The sequence below is a fragment of the Poecilia mexicana genome, unplaced genomic scaffold, assembly GCF_051168715.1.
Source record: "Poecilia mexicana isolate PSO_F unplaced genomic scaffold, ASM5116871v1 scaffold_12, whole genome shotgun sequence".
Lineage (NCBI taxonomy): Eukaryota > Metazoa > Chordata > Actinopteri > Cyprinodontiformes > Poeciliidae > Poecilia > Poecilia mexicana.
The window spans coordinates 12,301,017-12,327,493 of NW_028263381.1; the positions used below are offsets into that span (position 1 = coordinate 12,301,017).

The 26,477-nt window shown below is 38.7% G+C and overlaps 5 protein-coding genes across 5 annotated transcripts in view; 3 read left to right on the plus strand and 2 right to left on the minus strand.

Moving 5' to 3' along the window:
- Nucleotides 1–3,412, minus strand: part of dnm1a (dynamin 1a) — a 51,177-nt gene extending 47,765 nt beyond the window's left edge. Inside the window, exon 1 of the mRNA XM_015000932.2 lies at nucleotides 3,077–3,412. Within this exon, the coding sequence (XP_014856418.1) occupies nucleotides 3,077–3,237 (161 nt within the window). The 5' untranslated portion in view covers nucleotides 3,238–3,412. The remainder of the gene's footprint in view (nucleotides 1–3,076) is intronic.
- A 466-nt stretch (nucleotides 3,413–3,878) lies between these two features.
- On the plus strand, nucleotides 3,879–12,475 carry ciz1a (cdkn1a interacting zinc finger protein 1a). The gene is made up of 15 exons (XM_014986406.2): nucleotides 3,879–4,038; nucleotides 4,456–4,706; nucleotides 5,671–5,798; nucleotides 5,964–6,166; nucleotides 6,825–6,957; nucleotides 7,069–7,150; nucleotides 8,181–8,272; nucleotides 8,368–8,444; nucleotides 8,652–8,852; nucleotides 8,970–9,100; nucleotides 9,204–9,297; nucleotides 9,396–9,500; nucleotides 9,598–9,717; nucleotides 9,799–9,999; nucleotides 10,123–12,475. The coding sequence occupies exons 2-15, from the start codon at nucleotides 4,546–4,548 to the stop codon at nucleotides 10,591–10,593; spliced, it is 2,199 nt and encodes a 732-aa protein (XP_014841892.2). The 5' UTR covers nucleotides 3,879–4,038; nucleotides 4,456–4,545; the 3' UTR covers nucleotides 10,594–12,475.
- Nucleotides 12,379–13,794, minus strand: bbln (bublin coiled coil protein). Its single transcript, XM_014986410.2, has 2 exons — nucleotides 13,442–13,794; nucleotides 12,379–13,090 (listed from the first exon to the last, which is right to left on the minus strand). Exons 1-2 carry the CDS (start codon nucleotides 13,518–13,520, stop codon nucleotides 12,858–12,860), a joined length of 312 nt encoding a protein of 103 aa, XP_014841896.1. The 5' UTR covers nucleotides 13,521–13,794; the 3' UTR covers nucleotides 12,379–12,857.
- Nucleotides 13,795–14,706: 912 nt separating this feature from the next.
- surf2 (surfeit 2) lies at nucleotides 14,707–17,318 on the plus strand. The gene is made up of 6 exons (XM_014986409.2): nucleotides 14,707–14,881; nucleotides 15,020–15,171; nucleotides 15,282–15,385; nucleotides 15,787–15,969; nucleotides 16,574–16,710; nucleotides 16,949–17,318. Exons 1-6 carry the CDS (start codon nucleotides 14,807–14,809, stop codon nucleotides 17,036–17,038), a joined length of 741 nt encoding a protein of 246 aa, XP_014841895.1. The 5' UTR covers nucleotides 14,707–14,806; the 3' UTR covers nucleotides 17,039–17,318.
- Nucleotides 17,319–18,436: 1,118 nt separating this feature from the next.
- Nucleotides 18,437–25,999, plus strand: surf4 (surfeit 4). The gene is made up of 6 exons (XM_014986408.2): nucleotides 18,437–18,698; nucleotides 21,161–21,347; nucleotides 22,407–22,483; nucleotides 22,555–22,598; nucleotides 23,529–23,715; nucleotides 24,650–25,999. Exons 1-6 carry the CDS (start codon nucleotides 18,651–18,653, stop codon nucleotides 24,914–24,916), a joined length of 810 nt encoding a protein of 269 aa, XP_014841894.1. The 5' UTR covers nucleotides 18,437–18,650; the 3' UTR covers nucleotides 24,917–25,999.
- Nucleotides 26,000–26,477: the final 478 nt, after the last annotated feature.

Sequence of the window (26,477 nt, forward strand, 5' to 3'; positions counted from 1 at the left end):
GCTTCGCTCATCTCTTTATTAATGAAAGACAATATTATTTACATTCAAACCTGTGCTGTTAGTGGGAGGTGTGAGAAGACGTTTTTAAGTAAAGTAAATTGTTATTTTATGTGTATTATTTAAATATGAACAACGTTAGTAGGTTGGATCTACAAAATGATAATGACAATGATGGTGATGAGGATGATGTGTTCTTCTGTTGGAAATCGTAGATATTTTCTACCAGCTCCGACAAAGACACTTCTGTATAAATAACAACAATACATCAAATAAAAAAAATGGTGTCTTAATCACCTGATTAATTTACAACTGCAGTGCCAATATGTATTCAATTCAGCATCTTGCAAAATCTGAACCCTGCTATTACTCTCTGCAGCTGCGACTTACGCTGTCATTTTCTGAGAAAAGCAAAAGCAAATGAAATATTTACTAGAATAAAAATTAATGCAGGTCATTGTGAATGGAGATAAACTCTGCCATCTAATTCAGACCAATTAAACCACTGAGATATGATTTGATCCAACTGAGCCGAATATACATGAGCAGCTATAGAAGGCTGGGAAATTAACAATGCTTCAGACTGATAGTAAACATTAAATAGAAACAGCAGGAGTTCGACATATATCAGCAGAGAGGACTTGAGGCAGAACCAATACAGTGAAGGACAAACAACACGATGCTTCTGATGCAAAATAAACTAGCAACCTTTGACTCTCCTCGTCCTAGAGTCACGCCTGCCAGGTGCACAGCAGCGTGCATTTCAGAGAAAAAGTGCTTGTTTAAATTGAACTTAACTGAACTCCTTTCAAACGACTTTTCCTTTAAACGAAAGGCTTTGCAAAAGAATGCAGAAAAATAATTGTTCTAAGCCATTTCTGGCATGCTTCAGTGCTGGATATCAATTGGAAAACTGTCACGGGATGCACAAAGCCTCAGTTGTGAAAGAACTGTATTGTATGAGCAGCTGAACTTGACAGATAAAAACACAATCGTTTCTGTTTTACACTGTAGTTAAAAAAAAGAACTGCATATCCAGCAACTAAAACATCTGCTGGAAAGATTTGCGTATCTCTTTGGAAGAGGTTTTCAACTTGCTACCAAGTCTCCAAGGTAAAGAGACACATTATGAGCTAGAAGCTGTTACTATGACAACAACAGTGCGAGTGCAGAGTAGCATTTTCCAAAATGAGTGTGAAGAGAGCTTTAATCACTTGAAAAAAGCAAAGTGTTACTGAATCAGGGTCTTTCTATGAGGTGTAAAAATTACATAGAGCAAAAGAATGCTTTTACAACAACTTCAAACGATTAAACAGGAATAGGAATCTAAGATAGTATGTGATTATGGCAAAAAATTCACATAAAATGAAGAAAATGTGTTTAGAAGTGAAAGAAAGGAGGGAAAAATACCAGAAGCACCCATAAAAAAAACTGAAAAAATATTCATGGAAATTGTAGAACTGAATGAATAAAGAGAACATGATATTAACAATTTATAAAAAAATCCAAATCTCAAGAGAAAACCAAAAAAGTAAAGGTATTTTAGGAGACAGTTCCAATCAACTGGAAAAATATAGTGTGAATGTGGGTAATTTAAAAAAATATATCCTACCAAAAATTACATCCAACCATAATTTATATTATGTTTATGATTCGGTATCCCATATGCTGTGTAGCTCTAATATTCCCTGTCTTGTTCCTTTTTTATTTTATATTTTATCTTTTATTTTTATTTTTTACTTTTTGGTGACTGTAATTGTCTTCCATTACACAAAATACTTTGTGATTTTCTGCATTTTGCTTGTGGTTAGTAAAATGACTGCATACTTACATTCATCTTGTGACATGTTTTCCTATTTTATTTGAATTTACTTTTTAGTGTTGTTTGGCTTCTTCCTTGAGTTTTGTTCACTGCTGTGTTTTGCACTTGTATAGTAAATTTGTTCGTTGGAATATAAGTGTTTATTATAATTCCCCTTTGAGGCACACGAGAGCATCATTTGTAGATTGTACAGACATGCAAACAGGAAACGTGGCTCGCCTGCTCTCAGTTAGGATGGGGGTAAGCTGCCACCAGGTGAACTATGAGTGCACCTAAATCAGAGAATAACAGATCAGTTACAAATCTTTGAATTAACTCACAAGCCGGGTTTGGACATATGTGTTGTTCCAGAGAGGTCAATAATTACTATGATGTTGCTTTTTTCCCCCCCCCAAATGTGACTTTATCTTGTTCACTTTAAGATATAATGCTGAATCACATCGACTGAATCCTCCATTAAACATCAAAAAACAAGCAAGCAGATTCTTTTTTTTTCTCTCCAAGCAAGCTGGTTTCACCAATGCTACTCTGTGTGCAGTAAGCTTTACTTCCAGCATTATAAACACTGCTAGACAGATGGTTTGAGCTGAGCTGAAAGGGCTCAAAGCTCAGGTGGACTCATTTTCCCCTCACTGCAAGGTCACCGTGCAGCGACTGCCGCACAACAGATCAGATTTGCTCCGCTTTGCTTCGTTTCGTCTCTTTCAGCAGAAACTGCAGCTCTGACAGACAGAAAAACAAACTGGACACGGTCTGAAAGCCTCGAAGCATCAGTTCTGCACACTGTTCTGCGCAGAATTAAAACAGCCTGGAGAGGGAATCACTCTAAAAGCAACACAAGCAAACAGAAACTGTCTCCCGTTGCCAGAAAGTCAACACCCGCACTTATTTGACTCTCTCGGGATCCCAGGGGGATTTGTGCTCTTTATCGAGACAATAAAACATGTTTTATACAAAACGTACTTATTTTTTATACTATGTTGCCTAAAAGGGAATTCTGGTCCGTGAATGCACCATGCGGGAGTAAACAGATAAACTTCACCGGGGATTTATGTAGGCCTCACAAAATAATCTGCTTGCCAGCGCGCTGCCAGTGACAGAAAGTGCGCATAAAACCCGAGTAACTCAGATGCGCCAGTTTGGTCAATCTAACTCTTTGGTCAATGTGTCCTCTGACAACCTGTCCCGTAATGGAGATGTAAACTGGGCCGCCTGCGGGAGCGCACATCCCTCGCTGCCTTGGATAAAGCTACTTACTTCCCGACGAAGTTCTCCAGAACCGAGCTCTTCCCCGCGCTCTGGCCGCCCACCACGGCGATCTGCGGCAGGTCCAGGTTCGCGTTCTGCCCGATGGCCGAGAAGGCATCTTGCATGCGGTTCACCAGAGGAATCAGATCCTCCATTCCCCGGTTCCCCATCTTTGCGGTGCTAGAGGATAGTCTATCCTCCTTGTCAGCGTCGGAGCGGGTTTATTTATCTATTCTCTTCGTCCCCGCAGGCCACCCTGTCTTTCAGAGAGAGCTTTATGCTTTTGTTTTTATTTTACTTCTCGCTTTGCTCCCTCATTTGTGGGTCTTCCTTGGTGTGTCAGATCACCTCAGAGAGATAGGACTCTTTCCACGATACTCCTCTAACAAGCACCGCGGGGAGGAGGAGAGGGAGGGGGATGATCTCTTCCATCGGTGGATTCCTGCAGTACATAAAATGAACCACCTGGTGGCGTGTTTTATCAAAACATTTTTGCTGAGTTTCATAAATACCATTTCATGGTGTCATTCTTGCATCATTAAATCGTGCTTAATTGTTATACGCGCATACATTGATGTTCATTTGTATCAAAAGAAAAACACTTGAAGTCAGAATTTGGTTTCAAAATAACAATCAGAATCAATGTTCTTTATTAATGACAAAGGACAAATTATTAAGTTTAAAATTATGTAAATAAAAAAACTTCAAATTCAGAGAAAAACCCCTAATTCGTTGTTGTTGTTGTTTTTAAATAAAACAATACAAATAATAATTTTGCCATTCTGTTTTGATTTCTGGGTCAACCGCTAAGGGGCGATATGATCCTCCACTTTCTTTTATTTTTTGAGTCTGGTTTGGATTTCAGGAGAGCAGGTTTGCAGCGAGTAGTTAACTCTGCATTATGACTTTTGCTGGATATTAAACCAGCGTTCCCATTTTGTTCCTTGAGTCAGAATTTAAGGAGGCCTGAGGTAAAATGCAAAAGTTATTTTAGACGGCCATATCATTGTAATAACTGGCTAGGTGAAAGCTATGCTAAGCTAACCTGTTGTTTTCAGTGTGGGTGACGGCTAACGTAACATTAGCTTCGCTCAAATTAAAACAGGTGCAATTATTATTAACTAACTATTAATACATTGCTTCTATATGACGACGCTGTAGTTTGTTGAAAAATATGTTAGTTTACAACATATTTTCTTTCTGAGATGTTTTAAGGTGGTAAATTAGTATAAAGTTAACGTAAATTATCTACGCTAACGTTAGCACGTAGCCCTGAAATATGAGAGCAGCGTGAAATCTGAGTCTGTGCGCAGGGTTAAAAAGTGTGTTTGACAATACGCAGCGGACTCAAGGACACATAAAAACTAGTCTTTCTTCCTCTGCATCAGGGTTCCCATGCGGTAGGGACGTTTCCATTACTCTTCCTGTGTCTGACATTTCACTGTGAGCCGGCGGAGGATATTGTTATTTCTGCAGTGATGTTCAACCCACACATCCATCAGCAGCAGCAGCAACAACAGCAGCAGCTTCACCAACACCTGCGACAGCTGCAGCAACTTTTCCAGCAGCAGCCTCCGCCTCCTCCCCCAGCGCAGCCGCCTCCCGCTCACCATGTCGGTCATCACCACCAGACTCCGCGGTAAGACCTTTAACTCGACCCCGGGGATTATGCGGGGCCTTCGGTGTGAGAAATGTGCTAACCGCTGGCGGTTTAGCCATAACTACCAAACAATAGCCACAATAGTACCTCCGAAACCTCAATTTACATTGTTTTGTAATCTCATCCGTAGCGATTAAAATCCTTTGATTGCAGTAGTGACCCAATCTTTTCAGGCTTTTCATATTATATCCCATTAAACCACAAATTTTTAATGCATTTTTAATAAACCTATTGTCAGAGATGCAATGGAATGTTTTAGATGAAGATATTTAAGTTCAAGAATGGCATAGTTAAAATTTAAACCCACATTCAATTGAGAAGCTGTTGCAAGTCATGAAAATGGCAATTTAAATAAACTTTTCATCCAATTTAACTAAATTTGAACTATTTGGAAAGTACACTGGATAAGAGGAAGGTGGATCTACAAAGTATTTGGCTCAGTGTAATTGCACAGGACACTTTAAAGATTGTTTACTATTATAAAACATTTAAGTCCTCTATCACTTACCTTCCACTTCACAGTTGGATGTTCTTTTATTTTACATATTGTTTAACTTGCAATTTAGTTTTAAATTGTTATTATTGTGAAGCCTAGCCACATCTTGTTTTTTGAACATGAGTTACTTTGATTTATTTATTTTTTCATGTTTGTCAAAATTGTTGCAAATTATCTTGCTTCAAATCAGAAAACCTAACTATTTTTTGCCCAAAAACACTCTGATGTGAAATGAGTTGTGGAGGATCTTTATTTTGTATTTGAACAGAACTTTTGTCTCCATGTGTTGTAACTATTTTCTTCCACTCAATTTTTTGTTGTTGTTGCTTTTAGCTGATTCCAACCAAGATATTTCTTGTAAAATGAAAATTTTGAGAAAGCTGGCAGAAAAAGGAAATGCATATTGTTGAATATTTACTACTTTTTTTCTTCTTTTTTTTTTTGAAGCACCATTCCTGTTCCTACTCAGACGGCTCCTCCGCCCAGAATGGTCAACTTGTGCCAGACTACCCAAACGACCCTCATTGCCCCCAATCCAATGCTGCAGAGTGCTATCTTGATGCAGCAGATGCAAGGTGCAGCTTAGATTAATCTTCATAATTTGGTGTCTTGAAATAAAGAAAGTGTCGGCTATTTAAAGTGCAACAATTTACGGGTTGCCTTTTCTGTCGTAGTCTAAAGCTATACATAACTAACAGTGTGCATCCATTTGTCTGCCCTCATGCTGTGCTTTCATCCAGGCAACATGCGGGGCTTTGGGATGGGTGGGCAGCAGTTCCGGCAGTTCTTTACCGCGGGGGCCAGGTCATCGCTTCTTGGCCCAGTCCCCATGGGAATGGCCATCAAATCCCCCATCATGGGTTTCCCGGCTGCACGGGCCTTCCACCCACACACTCGCTTCTTCAACGCCACCGCTTCCTCCTCTTCCTCCACCTCTGCTACAGTAATAACAAAAGAATCATTTATGAATGTTTCTGTGTTGGTGAAACTCTTTATCTATGAATGTAGAGAGCAGCAGGGTTGGCATTTTAATGTCTTCCACAATAAAGAAAATGCTAAGCTTATTGTGACAAAGTTCAGGCAAAATAAGTATAGTGCCTCATAATGTAATGGCGGTTCAATAATTTAAAGTAGCCTTGCTGCAAGTGCACATATAAAAACAATTTCCAGAATTTCAGAACTTAATAGTTTTGTTTCTATTTAAGAAACATAAATATGTGTAGTTTTTGTGAAATTGGCAATCTATAGAAAAAAATATTTAAGTACATTTGAGATGAATGGGAAGGCTCTGATTATTGTCTATTATTTTAAAGATGCTTTAATATTTTACAAAATAGGCGCTTTATTTATTAAACAATTTTTCACCCAGAATTACTATTAATGTTTTGTTTTCAATTGCAAAGTGAATCCAAACTTAAATTATGTTGAGCAGATTTGTCGCTCCTTTTTTGAGTTGGTAAACTAATATTGTTCATAAATTGAGAATTTAAATCTACACGTGCCTTACCTTGACATTTCATTTGTGTGTATTTCTCTTTAGAATATCTTCATTTGTTGAAGAAAGCTTTAATAGCCAGCTGTTGTCCTGTGTCTATGTGCAGGACGCTGCAGCTCGCCAGGCGGACAGGAAGAGAGACAGTGAGCAAATGTCTGCAGGAAGCACCGACAACCCACCAGCAGCAGCAGCAGCAGCAGCAGCAGCAGTAGATGAAGCTACTGACGAGGCTGCAACAGGTACATTCATGCTGCCATGGTGACGGCTTAATATGGTGTGTACAGTGAAATGGCACAAAGCCCATGCTTAGGTGGTAAGGATGTATTTCTCTATAAATTTCTCCCTGACAGATGGTGCTGTGGGCGGAGAAAATAGCCAGACCTCTGAGGAGCAGCTTGAAGAACCAGTGTCAAAGCGGCAGAAGACAGAAGGGTATGCAAACATTTTTTATCTCCCTCCTAGAAATGTTACTTATTCATTACACTGTATGTAAATAAATGTATTACCTCTGCAAATACTGAATACAGCAGGCAGGTGAAGTTGTTACTGCAAGCTAAAAGGTTTATGAATACCCTAAAACTGAATAATATCGCTGTGGATTTTGTTTCTCACAGTCAATTTCATGGCTATTTTGGATTAGACAGAAGTTTGTGTATTATAGTCCTAAATCAAGTATCTACACAAATTACAGTAACAAAAAAAGAAGCATTTCTATCAGTTAAATGAGCCTAGCATTGAACCAAGTCACAACCATCATCTTGACATCCACGTGTTTAATACCGCAATCATAACGATACAATATTTGGTGAACTATTGTGGTTTCATTCACCCTGCATCCCGAGACACTAAAAGAGTTTGAAAGTGATGAAGTAACAAAGCACCACCCTTAGGTGCTCTTTATGCATCCGTCATGATATCTTTAAAATAATAACAAAATGTTCCTTGAGATTTAGTGTCATTTACAACCAAAGAAAGACTTTTCTAGTAGGTTTTCCCTCGTGTGAAATGTAAACATCTCCATAGTTTTTCTCCAGTGGTGCTGTGCACATACCTCCCATTCTGCTACATGTTTTTGCTTATGATTATGTCATCCTTCTAAAGGTTGTATGATTACATTTCAAACATAGCAGTGGCTCTCTCCATATTGGGCAGAGCAAGTGTGATGTATTTCCATATCCCCAAGGAAACATGACTATTTGTTACTCAGTTGGAAACTCTAACATCCTTCTGTAGGGAAACGGTTTCCATTTTTATGCTGAGAAGATGTAAACTGTAGGTATGACAAAGGGATTGCAGTACTGCGAGCAGCTATTTTTCTTCTGCATTGATGAAAAATGAATTGGACACTGCTGTTTCACTGCAGTGTAAAATATAAGGGGCTTTCTGACTCATCATAAGATCTCAACATTTAAAGTTTCATGTGTTTTCTTTTTTGTTTGTTTGTTTGGGTTTTTTTTCTCAGGTCAGAAGAACCTAAAGAGCAACATGTGACCGAGTCGGTCACAACGGCTCAATCAGAGAGCAACAGCAACACAGTGGACACCCAGTCAGAAGGTAACACCAAATAAAACATAGTTTCTTAATGCAAATCTTGATATAATGTTATCAGCTCAGTATTTATATATTTCTGTCTTCTGGCCTTTTCCTAGACTGCGTCATTCAGGAGGATGAATGCTTCAGCAGGGGGCCGGACGACGTGGCAATAGAGGAGAACAAAGCTGATAATGTAAGAAAAGCTCAACACAAGATGAAGACAATATAATGACATGAATTTATGGCAGCGTGTTGAAATAGCGGCTGATGCCACACAGGGAGAACCGAGTTGCTATGTAGTCTGGAAAACAATAGAATTTCAGTGTGGAAAAATACAGGTCTTTCTTTTGAAACAAGCTAATTGTTATCAGCTAGTATAATTTTCTCTGTATTTCCAAAGGCCTGCGGGGGTTTGTCAGCCCCGTCACCGTCTGCCGGGCCGGCTGAAGATACCGAGCAGGTGAGTGAACCAACAGAGGAGGCCGCGCAGGACAAAGACGCCTCACTGGGTTTCCCAGATAGCCAGGATGAAGAAGAAGCATCCGAGGGTTCAAACAAGTTCTACTGCTACCTCTGCAGCATTACCTGCTTCAACCAGCAAGTAGGTGGAATTCACACACACACACGCAGACACACACACAACACTAGATTGAGATTTTTGCCAAGGAAGAAACACTCTGTGGAGCTGTCTTTTAAGTCCGATCTGTTCTGCCTGTAGAACTTCAGGAGTCACATGAACAGCATTTCCCACCAGCAGAGGATGATGGAAATCCAACACATGAGCAACGCCTGCCTGGTCACTCTGCTCCCCCGAGTGCAGGAGTCTCTACAGGGCGCCAGCAAAGATGGGTCAGTTTTAAATGCAGAGAAACCTTATAGCCTTTTATTTTTCCTTCATGTCATTGTTACCTATTGTCTTCGTGTGATGTTTTTTTTTTTTTGTTCATGGCAGAGAGAAAAAAGCAGATCTGAAGCAGTGGTGTGGTACTTGCCACACCCACTTCACCAGTAGCATCTCGGACCACCATCGCTCAGAGGAACACAAGGTAAATCTCAGGCAAGTAAATTTACACCGTGGATGTTAGAAAACTGTTGGTCTAACAAGAATCTGCTCCTTTTTTTTTTTTTTTTTTTATATCCGCAGCTTGCTAGTAAAACCGACCTGTCCTTCTGCGCCGTCTGTCAGAAGCGCTTCAAAACCTCACAGAACTTTATAGAGCACCTGCACTCTCAGGAGCACAAACAGAAGGTAAGATCAAACCCACCTTGAGTCGTTTTATAGGAGTAAAATGTAAGCTGTTACTTACATTGTTGCAAACACTTGTGTTCTTGTTGATGCTTACCAGATCAAGGAAAAAGGCTGTGAGACTTTGACTAAGCTCACCAACATGGGCACAGATGGTTTTTCGTGTGAGCTGGAAGCCCAGGAGTTGGAGAAGAATGAAGGAGACCAAGGGAGCAGCGAGGTGAAATTCACAATAATTTCAAAATCAGCAGAGATTTTAGCTCAGTCTTAATTTAGTAAGATGAACCTTTCGCTTTGACAGGATGGCTGGCCCTCCGCCAAAGAGGTGGCCCTAAACGACATGACCAGCGATGAGCAGTATGACCCCGACACCATCTATGGATCCAGTTTCTTGGATCCAGTGGCAGGCTTCCTCTGCAGGCTTTGCAACAAGTTTTACCTCTTCGAATCTTCTGCTCTGCACAGCCACTGCAAGTCACTGCAGCACTTTGAGAACCTTAAGGTGCTCCCATTACCTTATTTAAGAAATGAACAACAAGCTGTGGCTATTTAGCACCAGATGTGACCCAAATTCTTTGATTTTCGGATTATTGGGGTGAATGTTCTTCTCTCTTCTGCTTCACAGAGCTACAAAGCGATGGTTGGAGAAAAAGGTGAAGACACTCCGGCCTCAACAAAATCCATCACAGCGGCAGACGGCCTCAGACCCGTCACAGAAGCGTCAGACTGTTCACAAGAAAATTTGCTCACTACTGACACGAGTGAAGCCGACGGCCTAAACTCTACAAAATCGATTTCACTGACCAAACTGAAAACGCAGGAAGATCAGCTGAAAGAGAAGGAATCAGAGGCCGCCTCGATCTCGCTGGACTTCAGCCAGCAGCCCAGTCCTGACCACGAGGAGAGTCCAGTTCCTCCAGCTGCTGTCAGTAGAAAGGAGGCAGACTCAGCGCCTGCAGCTGCTGCTGCTGGGGATTCAAACGGAGAGGAGGAAGAGGAGGAGGAAGCTCCTGCTGGCCCTGGGAAAAAGAACTGCGGAGGAAAGGGAAGAAGCGTAGGCAAACGACGGTCGGGGAGAGCCGCAAACAGACGCTGAGTCCGAAACACCATGTAGGAATGAAACCATGTAATGTTTTGCAACTATGGGACTGTAGTCTCAGCTCTCCTTACTGGGAAGTGTAAGGGAATCACACCAAAAACCAGGAAGGCTGGCTAGTGGAAACGGTAGAAGACCCCTCCTCAGAGTGGGGAAGTAACAGTTCCTAAATGGAGGCTTTTGCCATCAGTTGTGAATTAGGCTCTTTTGGCTATAAAATAATAATTTGAATTTTATTTGTAAGCCATACCCTAATGTCACTACAATCTAAAATGAGCTACAGAGAAGATCCTCTTGGTAGTTAGCCAGTAGATGGCGCTATAATACATTGTAACAGGCATTTTTGGACACATTGCGCCAAGGGTTTTATGCAGACTGAAACGGTAGGGAGAACAACATTGTTTTGCAGTTTGAAACTGGATTGTATTATTCTGAAGTCAAATTTAAAAAAAAAAAAAAGCATTGCTACTCGCTGTATTAACTACACATTGCAAGTTAAAGTAGGTACAGGTTGTGCAGAAGTAGGGCTTGTAGTTTTGACTTCAAATTCCAGAGGTAAAATTTCACTTAGATTTCAGGTGAAGTGTAACAATTTTCTCAGGCCATAAAAACAATATGATGTCAACTGCAACAGAAGATGTACACTGGTCCTCCCTGCTGTCCTCAGGCCAGGGGACCAGGGAGTGCATACCTTCACCCTGATTGTCACATGATTGTCAGAGTCCATGCCGATGGTTGAAGTGAAAACATTTTTCACCTCAAAATAGCTTTTAGTAAGCTGGAATGTGGTCTTGCATGAACAGTTCAACAAGTTGAGGTTGTTTTTAAAAGTGTTAAAGTTGCACTTTGGATTGAGACTGTTGGATCAGCTCCATAGTTAAGATTCAGCACATTCATTTTCCCTTCTGCTAACGTTTTGGGGAGCAAAAGTAGGCCATATCTGTAGCTTTTTTGAAATAGTTGTGTTTTTGTGGACACCTGAAAAACTTTGACCAAACCAGGGCTACTTTAACGCAGTAAAAAATAAAAAAAAGAAAAAGAAAAAAAGACCAGCAACAGCTTCACAAGATCAGTCAAAGGCTTCATACCAGTCTGAATCTGAATTTAGATCATGACATTTCATGCTGATGTTAATAATCCACATTTTAACTACCCTGGCCCCAGAGACAGATTTCATTCAGAGTCCCAGTTGGTGTCACATTTACTCCTTATGAAGTTCCCATTGATTATTGAAGGCAACTATGAGCATCTACAGCACAATATAGTTTGCAGTAGTTGATTAAAGTTTTCCCCTCGTTCCATTTTCCTTTCATAGAAATGCATTTGAATTTTTTTTTTCTTCATGAAATGTTTGTGTAACAAGAAGTTGCTGCAAACTGTCAACATTTTTGAAGTACTAGTTACATACTGTAGGGTGCACAAGTGTGTAGCTGCAAATGTTGAAATGGAGGATATGTCACTTCCCTTTTTAACTGGTTTTCTGTTCTGGAAACATTTCATCTTCCATACTAGTTTAGGATATCTAAAACCACACACACAAAAAACTGACATGTGTAGCAGCTTTTGTAGTCATGGCGATGAGTCTGATGATTGTCACATTTTGGGTTTTTCTTTATTTCTGAAGGAATAAAGATGTGCGCTGAACTTTACTCTTAACACGTCAAACCTAAATAGTTCAGGGGAGAGAGAGAGAAATGTATAGATGGTAGTTTTGAATAAAGCTGTACGTTTCCTATGGTATTTTTATTCAGCTACTGACAAATTGAGATAAACAACCAGGGGATGTTTTTTTAACTGCTGGAAGTTTATTGTATTTTTGGATGTTTGTTTTCTGTTTCAGAGTAATCTTAATTTATATTAAAATGTCTGACAATTCCCACAATGTGTTGTCATTTTAATTCTTTAAACTTACACATATGAAATGAGTTAAGGGACAGTAGATTGATGGTGCTGAAGAGAAATTAAATATTTACACTAAATCTTGGAACAAAATAGACAATTTCACGCAATTATTTCCATATATATATATATACGCACACACACATAAGCCTGAAGCATGGTTAATATTCAACAGGATCTAACTTGAGCTGATATCTGGACGAATCTTGGTTTGCTACCAAGGTATTCCGAGTAGATGCATCTTTTTAGAGCAGCAACAAATTTGATTGTATTTTCCAAGTTTGTCAGGGGAAACCAGAATTCATAGCAACTCTTAATTCACCTTTGATCATCTCTGTCCTTGTCTTCACATTTATTTGATCTCGTCATTGATTTTCTTCGTGTTGGTCTTGCTCGCTTGGTAAAGAAGATTCCTGCTCCACGGCGTGATGCTCTTCTTGGGTTGGAGAGCCAGTTAGCTGCGCCCTGAAATCCAGACGGGCTTGCCGATTTGACTCCAGCAGTTCGTGCAGTTTTCCATTAAGCGCGTCATTGCGCTCCTCTAGGTCATCAAGATAGGAGTTGATTTGATCTAGCATGTTGTTGATAGCGGCGTATTCTGTAGATAAACAGCATAGAACGAAGACTATTTACTTAAACTTTATGATGGAACCACGACTTTAGTCCATTTTATGGTAGTGTGTGAAAGACGAAACACAAAGTAGCACATAAATGAAGCTTCACTGTGTGAGTGTGGCATATTCAGGACAATTTTCAAATAGCTTGAACACTGGTCCATTAGAGGTCCACCTTGAGGACGTTTTGTAACCTCTTATAAAGTTCCAGTTTTTACATTATTTTCGAAATGTTTTAAAGCAGAAAGTAGCACAAAGTAAGAGACAAGTAATGTGTTAAACATTAAATTGAGGATCGTTGTCCGCTGAATTATGTATTAATCAGCGAGTGTTACCTTCATCGCCATATTCGTCGTCGTCGTTGATTATGCCATCTTCACTAGAGATGTTTGGGTCTCCATTTGGTCCAGACATGTTTTTAAAATCCTTCCCTTATTAGCTTTAAAGCAAAACTATTGCTGCTAACCTTCAGCTAGCAGGAACTGTCATCAGTGAAGACACTGTTATTCGGAGTTGATTGGGTTAAATTTATCTGAATTAACAAGGACTTCGATTATTGATGTATACTCTAAGGTTGTTTACGGATTATATCAGTGTTTTACAAGAAAAAAGTAAAAACAAGCCCCGTATATCGGACCAACCAGCCGTCTAATATTTGTGTACCGACCCAATGAATTGTGGGAAAATAATGGGCAGCATTTCAGAGCGAAACAAGAGGACTCACTCCGCAGGAATTTTCTACTCAAGAGTTAATCAAACATATACTTGATCGTTTCCCAAAAATAGATATAGAAAACTCACAATTACTCAAAAATTACTTGAATTCATTTACATTTATGGAAGTGATTTCTTTCTTTTTTTACAATACCGTTCATAGTTTCGCAAAAGACGTACGAAGTGAACACTCTTACTTCTACTTCTCTCTGAAGCTGAGCTGTCAGGTCAGCTGACCTGAAGTTCTGCCTAAAGCCTCTTACTGTCAAGTTTTAAACTTGCAAACATGTTATAAATAATTTGGTAATTAATTATTTATTATATATGTTATAGATATAAATACAGGTAGTGTATCGATAATTACTCAAATTTGTTAAATTATTAGAAGTTATATTATAATTAGATTAATAAAGTGCACAAATAATTCATAAAAATACGATACAATCAAACAGTAAAATAAAATGTAGTTATTTCACAATTTTGAATTATGTTAAGGTTACGATGCAAACTGATAAGTGGAATAATTCGTTCTAAGTAAAAACAAAAATAAATAAATAAAATTAATTTGTTCTACAATATTCAAAATATCTGAGCATGGAAATAATTATAAAATAACATTGCCATTAATGGACCTCTGTCATCTCATTGGTTAACCAGTATAACACTTCAAACCAGCTAAAGCAATAACTAGAGCAGTACTGGCCACATAAATTAATAATGCCGACATTATGACAATTAAATATTTAGAAACAAAGACATATCGACGTTTTTAAAAACTGTAATAAAAATCTAATGGCATATTTATTTAAATATGTTCTCCTAAATTAAATAAACGGAGTACAAGATTGTCCTTTCTGACTTAGGTCAGTAGAGGGCGCTGACACGGAGAAACACAGACTAACATCAAACCACGTGTCGTTAGCTTCCTGTTTGGGAGGTGGCTTCCTCACAACACGCTGGGATTTGTTTGACAGTGTTTTTCAGAGATGGATGAATTACCTGCGGATATCAGAACATTTCTAACTAATCACCCCTTTTTCCAGCTCACAGATGGCAAAAAGGTTCACAAGAAATCCACTAAATATCACTTAAAACACACGTGTACTTGTACAACGTGATGTCGCAGCATGCTAACTTACCTGTTTAGTCAAATGCAGCTGTTTGCTCGATTTTTAATGTTAGTTAACGTTTGTTTGCAGATCAAATGCACCCTAAATGGACACGAGTTGCCCTGCAGCCTGGCGGAGCTGCACTCCTTTGTCCAAGGAAAGAAATATAAGAAACTGAATGCAGAAGCAGAGTTCAACTACAGCCAGTATGAGCCACACATTGTATCAAGCACGAAGCAACCGTAAGATTTCCTCTTGTTTGTGTTGCTTTACTATTTTGTGGCATTTACGCGGTGCTTATTTGGTATAAACTGCACTTGGATCACATTTTCTGATCTGTCCTGCTCTCTAGCAATCGGCTCTTCTGCAAACTGACCCTGAAACATCTCAACCGGCAGCCAGATCATGTCCTAAGACACGTCAGTGGGAAACGTTTCAAAAAAGCCCTTTCTCAATGTCAGTGTATCACTTATTTACATGCATGGTGCTTTGTATGAGTTTGTGGTTTAAGGAGTGTCTGCACAACATTGCATGCAAGACAGAAGGATACATTTTGAATCATTCAGGAAGGAAGTTTAAGTTATCTGATGATGCTGAGGAGGATGTGTTTTTGCTGAAATCTATCATTCTTACTCTGCTCTTTCAAAAATATATTTTAGCCCATTGGTGTGATTGAAAATCAAACCCTTATTAGGATATTTGTATGTGTTGCTTCCTTGTAGCTCCTAAAAAACAGAGTACTTGTGAGCAAATTATAAAAACAAAAATGTAGCAGGACAGACTGGCACATGAGTTCATATTTGAATGAAAAGCTGAGCAATAGCACAGTAAATGACGAGTTTTTCTTGTGCTTGCAGATGAGGAGTGTACGCGGCAGGGAATTGAGTTTGTTCCAGCCAGACTGAAACAGAAGAAGCCCAAAAGCACAGGAGAAGAAATGAGTCAGTCCTCAAAAAAACGACCTAACAGCATGTGGGAACCTTCATCCAGTGAGGGAGAACACAGCGACTCAGAAGACAGCATGAGCGACCTCTACCCATGTCAGTACATGCTGTCTGTCGCAGTTGCGTTTATTGGCACAAGATGGTCTTTTGTTGCAGCAGCATAACTGTTCCCTGAATATCAACACTTTAAGAATATTTATCTGTTGATGGGAAAATCTAATGCTGAGAAATAACTGATCAAAAAAGTAGTGGCACAAATTATTGGCATTCCTGGATTCCTTTCTTTTTTGAGCTCTTGATCTTGGCCTGTTGCAGTTCATTTTGTTTCCTTTTAGTAAAGTTCATGAAATGTTTCATTTAAATCTCCTGGCAATTCCAGGGTGCCATTTTTGAAACTTCAGCACTCTTTGTTGTAGTTCTTAAATAATATATTTTGGAAATTTCTTTTACTTCCCTTGATGTCGTCCTACTGGGCATAGTGGGAAAATAAGTCCATCTTTTCATGCAGCTCAGTGGGCAACGGATTAAAGCAATGTTCAAACCCCTGGGTAACAGAAGAAAATGAGAAAATGGATCAAGAATAATTTCTGGACCAAAATTTTGTTTAAATATATATTTTCAGTAGAAGTTGGTATTATGTTGTGCTTAAGCTCAAAAATGTGAATGCCAATCAGTTTAATTTGCTCTTGTGTTCCTACAGCTTCCATGTTCTCTTTAAAAAATCCAGAGGTAGAAAGCACAGCAGGTGGAGAAAATGAAGAAGAGGAGCATGACTTTCAAACAGATGAAGACGAGGAAATGGAAGTCGACACACAGGTGGTGCAGAAGCGCAAAAAGGTTTGTAAATGTATCTCTTGACATTTTGTATCAGTTAGTCAAGCTTCATTATTAAGGACCTTTTCATAGATCCAGGTGTAACACAAGGTCCGTCAGAGAAAGTAAAAACCAAAGGACAGATACAAAATCACAAGAGAGATGCTTTAAGAACTTTAACAAACAAACTGTCCAAGTGCTAAATATGGTTTAGTTCTTCATCTTACCAGAAATTAATTTTTTTCATTTGTACATGTTGTAGGTCCAAGGTGGTGGTTTCCAGAAGAAATTCAGAAATAACCGGTGGAAATCTAGAAACAAGAAACACAAAAAAGCCCCAAATGGAAAGTAACTTGTGAAAACACAAACATACAGTATTTTCTTCTGTTTATAGCTGGGTAACTGTCAGGAGACAACACTGACATCCAGTTAGAATATGTATTTAAACCAGCCTGAACTCTGTACATCTAGGATGCAAGTGACTTTTGGGAAATGCTTTATGTTTCTGAACATATGATGTCAGCAAAGCTGGTTTTTTATGACAAAATGTTTTTTCTCTGGGTCAGTTTGTGATTTCTAATCTGATGCACTTGTAAATAAATACAGCATAGTTTAGACTGTGCCATGTTTTACTTGTTTTTGTATGTTTTGTCCCTTCGTTGCAGCTACCTAACTTCATGCAACATGTTTTGTGAATGTAACGCATTCAAATTAAGCATTTTTATTTATTTATTTCTGACTTTGCATTATGCAAACACAGTGGTTTCAAACTCTCATCCTCAGAACAAACATGCCCTCTGTGTTTCCCTAATGTCACACTCCTAATTTAAATGAAGGGGTCACTAACACAGCACTGCACAACTTGATTCCTAAATTTAAGTATATTGTCTTAATGAGGGATTGTAGGAGATGCTAAAGCTACTACCAGTCTGTGGTGGTGAAGACAACTGGCTTAAAAAGCAACGCTCTTAAAAATATGTTCCTTACCCTCAGATGGAACTCTAATTTATCAGTGTAATTTAATAATTTGAACTAAAAGTGAAATTCATATAAAGATGCATTACATGCAATATTTCATTTTCTTCTGTTTTGATGATTATACCTTGAAGTTGATGAAAACCATATGATCAGTAAAATAATTTTAATACAGAAATGTCAGTCTATTGAAAGGTATGTTGATAAGTATACTGCACAGTATATGCAGTTAATACATTTATAGCTTACTGACCTTTTTCCTACTACACTTTTTCCTTCCACTTAACTTTTTAACACACTTGCATAAAGCAATCCATCAACAGCTTCTTCCTTGAGGAATGTGTCTGTGATTATCTGTTGCACAACTACCAAGTCTTCCATAAGATTTTATAATCTGTAGCAAAAGTTTCTGCATGATACATTGTTTAAAAAAAAATCTGGAAGCCTATTTTGTCAAATGTCCTGCAATACTTTTGGTTTCCATCAGCTGTGAGCAATTATCAACAGAAATGTCCACTTGAATTGCACAAATTGGATTTTAATATTTCAACCTATTAAAATGTAGCTATTCTTTCTTTTTTATCTTCATATTTTGATGAATCAGTCTTGTATTGTTCCTGCTTCTGTATGTCCAGTTTTACCGTTTATAAGTAACATTTAATGTAACTATTTTTGATATGATTATTGTGCATAAATACTTGTTTACTTCATCTACCTGTTCACATGAAAACAATGCCGGGTGGCTGAAAAGACCCTGCCCGGTTCAGTATACGTGGCATACGGAGGTTGCAGTACCATGCAGGGGGGCTCTTCGTCAAATCGCGGCGCATTGTGGGGCGGAGGCGGCCTTTCTCTGCGTCCGTCCGTAGCTATCGGGAAATCTGCAACTAAATAACGGGGGGAGGAACGCAGTCTGGAGAAAGTGAACCCAGGGCACCCTACATTGTGTTGCTCAGCTTTTTAAAACACAACTGTAATATTGGAGGAAAATGGGGCAGGAAGACCTAATGAACAAAGCCGAAGACGTGGCAGACCAGGTAACTTCATTACTAGCATGCTAGCTTCTATTAGCACGTTAGCTGCTAACTAGTTTTCATGTGAGTCAGGTGAGGCTTCAGAGCGTTTCCTTGAACATGTTTGCAGCTTTCGTTCTTCTTCCTTGAACACTTGGACAGCCATAAACATAATCTTGGATAAACCGAAGATTTTAACTTGTGTTTTAATTGGAATGATGAGAGTATTTAGGAATGCCTGTTTCTGTCATGTGCCTCATTTGATAGCATTATGAAGACACACTGACCAGCTGAAAGTGGCTTTTGTTGACTAATTTAACAATTGCCTGGCTGTTTACCGGATTTTACCTGATTTTTAGTTGGGGTTTTTAGTATTGCTGGGTTATTTCACTATGCCAGCATGTAGTTGTGAAACCTCTTGGATTATCTCACCGGTGTTGGTCAACACCTTATTTCTGTCTTAATCTTTCTACACGCACACACAAATACCCAGTTGTGGTTCTTATTCTTTCATTAATAGACTATATGAACCATTTACTAAACTGAGCATTTGCATGTGGCCTTTCTTCATCAATCTGCTTCAACGCAAACTAGCTGTGAAACTTTACTACAAACTACAGCTGATTTTAAATGGCGTTAGTTTGAGCTGTAATAACTCCTTAAATCATTACAGAAAAGATGAGTTTAGTTCTTTTTTGCTGTGGCTCTTGCATTCAGATATACATAAGAGGAAGAATAACGTGCTCAGTTTCCTGTAGGTTGTAGTGTGGGTTCAAATAGGACGGTTTGGGGACTTGCTCTTGACATTTTGCAGCAGATGTGAGTTCACTAAACTGCTTGCGGGCTAGTCAACTGCATTTCCTCTCTGATGTAGTTCCCACTGATTGTGTACATCCTTGTCAAAAGTGCTGTAGACTGCATAAATAACATGAAAAGGGACACAAGGGTGTATATACATAAAGTGAGATGTTTAAATTAATTTTAGGGGTACATTCCTTGCAGAATGAATACTAAGCCAGGGTTTTCCTCAGACATAACACTTCAGAACTGTCTATTTCTAGGCTGTGCAACAACCTTGGGCTTGTTCGGATTGGCTCCAGCTTGGCCCATTCATGTCTCTGACAGCAGCGCTAGTGGGAGTTGGTGGATGTTGATAGGCCGCTGAGGTCTGACTGTGCTGATGTGGACTGTTAGATGGGCGGATCAGGGGGCAGGTCACTGCAGCTCTGCTGAGAACTATCTGAATATTAGTGCGTTAACTAAATAACCTTTAGCCTAGAGTAGGATTTTTATTGCATAAATATTGATGAATAACACCGATAGAAGACACTACTGAGAACCTGTTGGGAATATATCTGGCAGCTTTGCTCCTGCCCCAGTCAGTTTGTCGTCCATGGATGTCTGAGGTGACCATCTGTTCTGCTCAGTTACAGGAAAACGATTAGTTTTCATACATTGGTTTGCTGCTTTTGTAATTTTATGTTTTACATAAATATAGCAGAACAAAAAACAGTCATTCTTATTTGTCATTCAGAAAACCTTTGTACCCTTTAAGTCACTCTGATTGTTTTTATATTGATTATGATCTAATCTACTGATTAGATCAAGATATTTTAGTACACACGAAGACTACACAGTAAACATTTACCAACCAGGTAGCTGTCTTTCTTTTTTTTTTTTTCCAAATGAGTAGATCCAGATGTGGTCTCAAGCATTGGGTGTTTTGTCTGTTTAATTTTAAGCTTCGTCAGGTGAGCTTTTCACAACTGCTTGAAAGTTTTGTCTCTCCGTGACCTACATTGCTGTTTCGCCTTTGTTTCAGTTCTCGGCAAGCGCAGAATCAGCCACCGGTCCAGAAAACTCTCATTCTTCTACAATCTACAAGCTTCATGCAAATGATGTTTTGTTCTCCAGTGTTGTTGTCCCACTTGTTATAAGTAAAATTCAACAAAAAGATCTAATTTTGGTTCACATTTGAGCACAATTACAAAATGAACTAGAAAGAAACAACCTGGATGTTTAATGACATTGTATCACATTTAACAATTTATGCTAATATTCATCATTTCTTAACGATGAGCTTTAAAAAATATGTATAATACTTTTTTTGTTTTCCCAAAAGGTCTCTGGTGTTTATCTAATTTTCCAACTTGAACACTGTTTGGTTTAAATATATGATGATCTGTTTAAACTGAAGCTTCTCTTAAAGTAACAGTTTAAGCATCAGTAAATCACAATATCCCTTTATTTTTTTCTAATCCACTGTGATGTTCTAAACGTAATTGATTGACCCTATGTGTATAATATTGCAAAATATAGCCAACTTGAATAAAATATCCCAAAATTTCACTTAAATCAAATATTTCTGTATCTCTGTTACTTCAGCACAACTGAGTAGAATCAGTGAGAAACTGTAAATATTCCAGATTTTTACTCCCACACAGACCCAATCCCATTTTCATCCGTCTGATTTTTGTGCTCTCCAGTTTCTGCGGGTGACCAAACAGTACCTGCCCCACTTGGCACGTCTGTGTCTCATCAGCACGTTCCTGGAAGACGGGATCCGCATGTGGTTCCAGTGGAACGAGCAGAGAGACTACATTGAGGCCACCTGGAACTGTGGCTACTTCCTGGCTACGTGTTTTGTGCTGCTTAACCTCGTCGGACAGCTTGGTGAGTGTCAGGAGGCGCCGTGCGGCGAGGACGAAGCTGCTTTTTGTGGTTTCAAAGAATGTTATAAGCACTGAAGCACAAAAGGAGGTCAGTTTACATGGGAAAAGTAGGTGATGTCAATAGGATTGAAAGTTAGTAGATTGTATACAACTTAAGTAAAGCACAGTTTTGTTTTAAAATATGAGGTGTTGAATGTAGGTTGTGATAAACATGGAGGTTAAGTTACACGTACAAGTTTCTTCTGCTCTTTTATATTCAACAGTAGGAATATAAGAAAAGCTCACATTTCCATCATGAATGAATAATATTGTTAAGGAAGGCTTAAATGCTTCTAATAAACAGTCATATAGTGAAGTGAATATGAACAATAATCAAGTTTATTTCGGTTCAAAAACAGTCTAAATGCTTTACAAGATACAACTAAAAACAAACATTCAAGAAGTGGAAAAAAATAAACTTCCATGTAGCACATTGACATTAAAAGCAATAATACACAGTGAAAAGTAAATTAATAATAACGGATGCATATAGAATACAGTGCACTGAAATAGTAACAAAGTAAATACTGAAAATATTTAGTAACACTTGTCCTCGTTTTAATGCCAGAAATGCTTTTTTTTTAGTGTAATCTCATTATACCTATAAATCTATTTATCTGTTGCTTTAAGTATTTTTATTAGTTAAAGTTTGAAGTCCTCTTTCTTTTAACTTTTTTTTTTTATTCAGTCTAAGTTTTGACATGCGGAGCCTTTAAACCAACAGGAGACAACGAGTCTCTGCTGCCTGATATTCTATCTACCAAATGAATTTTGTTTAGCAGGTCGGATCACTCTTGTAACTATGTGGCTCTGTCTGTTCACTGAAACTGAATCGGTGTTGAACTGTGGAGAAAACCTGCTATTTACCAAAGTGCCTATTACAAGAAAGCCTGACCTTAATTATTTTTGCTGTGTTGTTGCTGCAAAAAGAATATTTTTCACACAGAGGTTTGTTAAAACTAAAAGACATGCTATCATGGGAGTGGCTTTAACTTTTCTTTTGTTGTCTTTGTCCCAACAGGTGGTTGTGTCCTCATTCTCAGTAGAAATTTTGTACAGTATGCCTGCTTTGGATTATTTGGCATCATAGCATTACAGGTGAGAACACTTTGATTATAGATGCTCCCTAAAATATGATTGTGTCTAACTTTATTTCTACCTTTCACCAGACTGTTGCATACAGCATTTTATGGGACCTCAAGTTTTTGATGAGGTAGGTGCCGCCATTTTTGTATCAAACTTCAGATTGTCCATCATTTTGTTTCCTCTGTGTCAGGCTAGTATGTAGAGTCACTCGTTCTCAAGTTTCGATTAAAGTCCAAATAACAGTAAAACTTCTGACCTTCGATATGCTAGGGTTGGTTTGAAATCGGATCAATAATCAGACTGAGGTCTCATCACGTTCAAGAAAACGTTTTCAGTCAACTTTTGGACTGAAATAGAGAAAATGTCTCTATTTTCAAACACAACCCTCAAGGTCTACTCACCATATTTAACACAATAAGGACTGGGTACTGACTGGTCTTTTTAACTTACCAAAGTTAGTTTTAACAAGTGTTAGGGTGACAACATTTCCCTCTAGATAAATGGGACATCATTCTTACTTGGATAATCCTGTAATAAATGTACAATTGGCAAGTTACCAACTGTTTGTCCACTAATTAACCAACCACCAGCAGCTTTTTAGTCTTGATGTGTTACTCTTTAGGGAGCAGAATGTCAAAAAGAGTTTAGCTTCTCTGCAACAAGCATTTAAATCATTCTGTCAATTATCTATTTCTTGTTTTAAATCTTAATTTCTGCAGTAACAAGCAACCCATGTCTAGTTGGGGCTTGTTTATTTAGACGCTGATAAACTCAACGTGTGTGCAAAGACACCTTTAGGGCTGCGTCTGAGTCTTTCTGTTTGCACATGCTATAATTCATGTGTTGCCTGGATAAAGTCAAATTGCTAACCATCAGATGAGTCATGTAATGTTTAAGCTGGTGGGCAGAAAATTGCCACCGGAGGAACAAACATGCAACATAAAGACTGCAATGAGATGATGGCTCACTTTCGGTGTAGCCTTATTCAACACAGGTAATATTTTTTTTTTTTCTGTTTGGTGCTCCAAACTAAAACTCCTCTCTCCCCTCCTGGTAGAAACCTGGCCTTGGGAGGCGGTCTGCTGCTGCTCCTGGCGGAGTCGCGCTCGGAGGGGAAGAGCATGTTCGCTGGCGTCCCCTCCATGGGGGAGAGTTCGCCGAAGCAGTACATGCAGCTCGGCGGCCGAGTGCTGCTGGTCCTCATGTTCATGACTCTCTTGCACTTTGACTCCAACTTCTTCTCTGTAAGTTCTGAGACCCAGCACCTATTTAGGCAAGCAGACCTGCTGCTATTTAATCCTCTTACACCATATTTAATTGGGCAGAGAAAACCCCAGACAACGATGTCAACAGTGTTTAGAAATCTCTTTTTAATCAGCTGCAGATTAACGCAGATACTATAATGGTTCTTCACTTTATAACTTGTGTTATTGTAGATTTATTTTCAAAAGGGTTTGCGAACAACATTTAGATTGCCTAAATCTAATCTGAAGTTTTGCTCCCAGGTTGTAAAATTAGTCAACACATACTAGGTGGTGCTATAATTTGAGCAGCGTTACACGTCTGCTAGTTTGCATAGTATGTGAACCAAAGCTAAACTTCCTCTTTGGGATTCTGACAATGGAAAAGGGCTGGATGAGGAAAGCAGTGTTGGTCATTTATTTAGTTGTCAGACTAATCTCAGCAAGGTTAAAGCCAAACAAGGACAAAATGATCCCCAACCTTCTGAATTATAAATGGCAGCTTGTAAATTGTTTGAGTTTAAAGACATTAATGGGTCAATTTTCTGAAGTTTGTAGGTCTGCCTCCAGTATCACTTATATGAAAGTGGCATTTATTTATGACTAATTTAGTCTTCAGCTAAAATGCCTTGAATCTTGACAAACTTTCCTTTTGTTGTAGAAATTATGATGAAGGCTGTATACTTGGAATATTTTGAATTTTTCTTTTAAATAAGTCTGCAAAAGTAAACCAGATTACAGGAGTTGGTCTTTTGTGTAACTCGTTAAAAACTTAAAGTGATAGATATACATAGAATGGAAATTAGTAGTATTATTATTTGCATTTGGAAATGTAGAAAAAAATAGACACTTTGGTAAATAGACACTCCGCCAAATATCGCCTGGTTGCGATCCAATCAGGTGTTCCCCAGCTTAACTCCTTCCCGTTTTGCCGCAGATCCTGCAGAACATGGTGGGGACGGCTTTAATCATCCTGGTGGCCATCGGCTTCAAAACCAAGCTGGCGGCCCTGACCCTCGTCGTGTGGCTCTTTGCCATCAACGTGTACTTCAACGCTTTCTGGACCATCCCCGCCTACAAGCCCATGCACGACTTCCTCAAGTATGACTTCTTCCAGACCACCTCGGTCATCGGTGGCCTGCTGCTGGTGGTGGCGCTCGGCCCCGGCGGCGTATCCATGGACGAGAAGAAGAAAGAGTGGTAGGGAGAGCGAGAGAATCATGCAGCACATCTGACGGCCCCCCGCCACCATGGGACACGGAGACCTTCCCTCTCTGGCTGTTCTGCCCGCGGGGATACACAGCTTGTTGTGGGGGGAAAACACCTCAACTATCAGTGGACAGTTTGTTTCTTGTTTTTTTTTTTTTTTTTTTTTTTTTTCTTGTCCCAACTGCTAATATTTTTTGGTTAATTAAAACAAAAGACTTTTTATTTTCAAAACCTCAGCCTTCAATGTGTTTAAGAATTAAAATGCCCGTTTATTTTAAAATGCAGCAAAAAAAAAAACAAACAAAAAAAAAAACGGTTAAATAAATGTTTGTTCTATGTTTAGAGAAATAAAAACAATTCATTGTATTTTGCAGGTGTTATGTCATAAATGATCATAAATCAATATTGATATTTTTCTGAATAAACGGGCAGATTAGACATGGTCCAGCAATTTGGCTCCTTCATTGATGCCAATTTTTGTTTCTGTTTATATTTAAGTTCGGCTATTAGGGGTATGAGAGACTCCAACAAGCCTCTCATACAAGACTCCATTTTCCATCTCCCCCTTGCGTTTGTTTTTTTCTTCCAATTTCCAGCACTATAGTGGTTTTTACATTTGTACACATTCAGTCTCGTCTGACTGCCAGCTGTTTGTGTGGAGACGGTAAAGTGTGCATTATATGCTAAGTGGTGGATTGCAGACATCATTTGTTGGAAAACCTCACAGTTGTCAACGCCAAGACTTAGCGGTCACTTTGTACTGTTTGTCTTTGGCAAAATGCCTATCTAGTGACCTGTGTATGACTTTACAAAGTTAATTATAATGGCGGAGAGGGCGGCTCGGCGTTTGTGAAGCATCATATTCTGAGATGTAGAGCAGAGAGGAAGACTGAGCTCAGTCACTAGACACATAGACTGTCTTTGCTCAGTGTTTCTTACCCTGTGAGAAATTTTTTAAAAAGTATTCAGTGTATTGATTTTCAGAAGTTTATATTGTATTTTTGTTTTGTTTTTTTCTTTTCTTTTTTGATTTTGGAAGCTTATGGCGGAAAAAAAAAATAAATATTCAAAATATAAACACCAGATCAAAGTTGTTTTCTTAAAAACCAGAGGGTTTTAACTTATCCACAAATGCACCACACAAGGTGTTTTTTTTATGTTTTTTTTTTTTTAGCAAAAAAGTATCCTTAGTCAAATTCTCAATTTTTGTGGGAGGTGTAATAAAAAGATTTTGTCTAACAAATACTGACCTCTACTGGACGACCTTGGTAAATGTTGGTGAACTTAATATAACAGGATACATTTTGTTGATTAATTTGACATCAGATTAATTCAGGTTTAAAACGGATTGATTTAAGATTGCAGCCAGGGGTTTGGCATATTTAGATTGTAAAAAAATCTAAATGCAATGAATAATGGCAGAAAGTTGAAATTATGCTGATCACGAGTTAACGTTTGTTTCACTGTTCCACATAACACAGTTGACGACTGTTATCATAATGGGAAAGACTGTATGTTGCTTTTTATAACCTCACCAACTCTTCATCTTGTGGCCT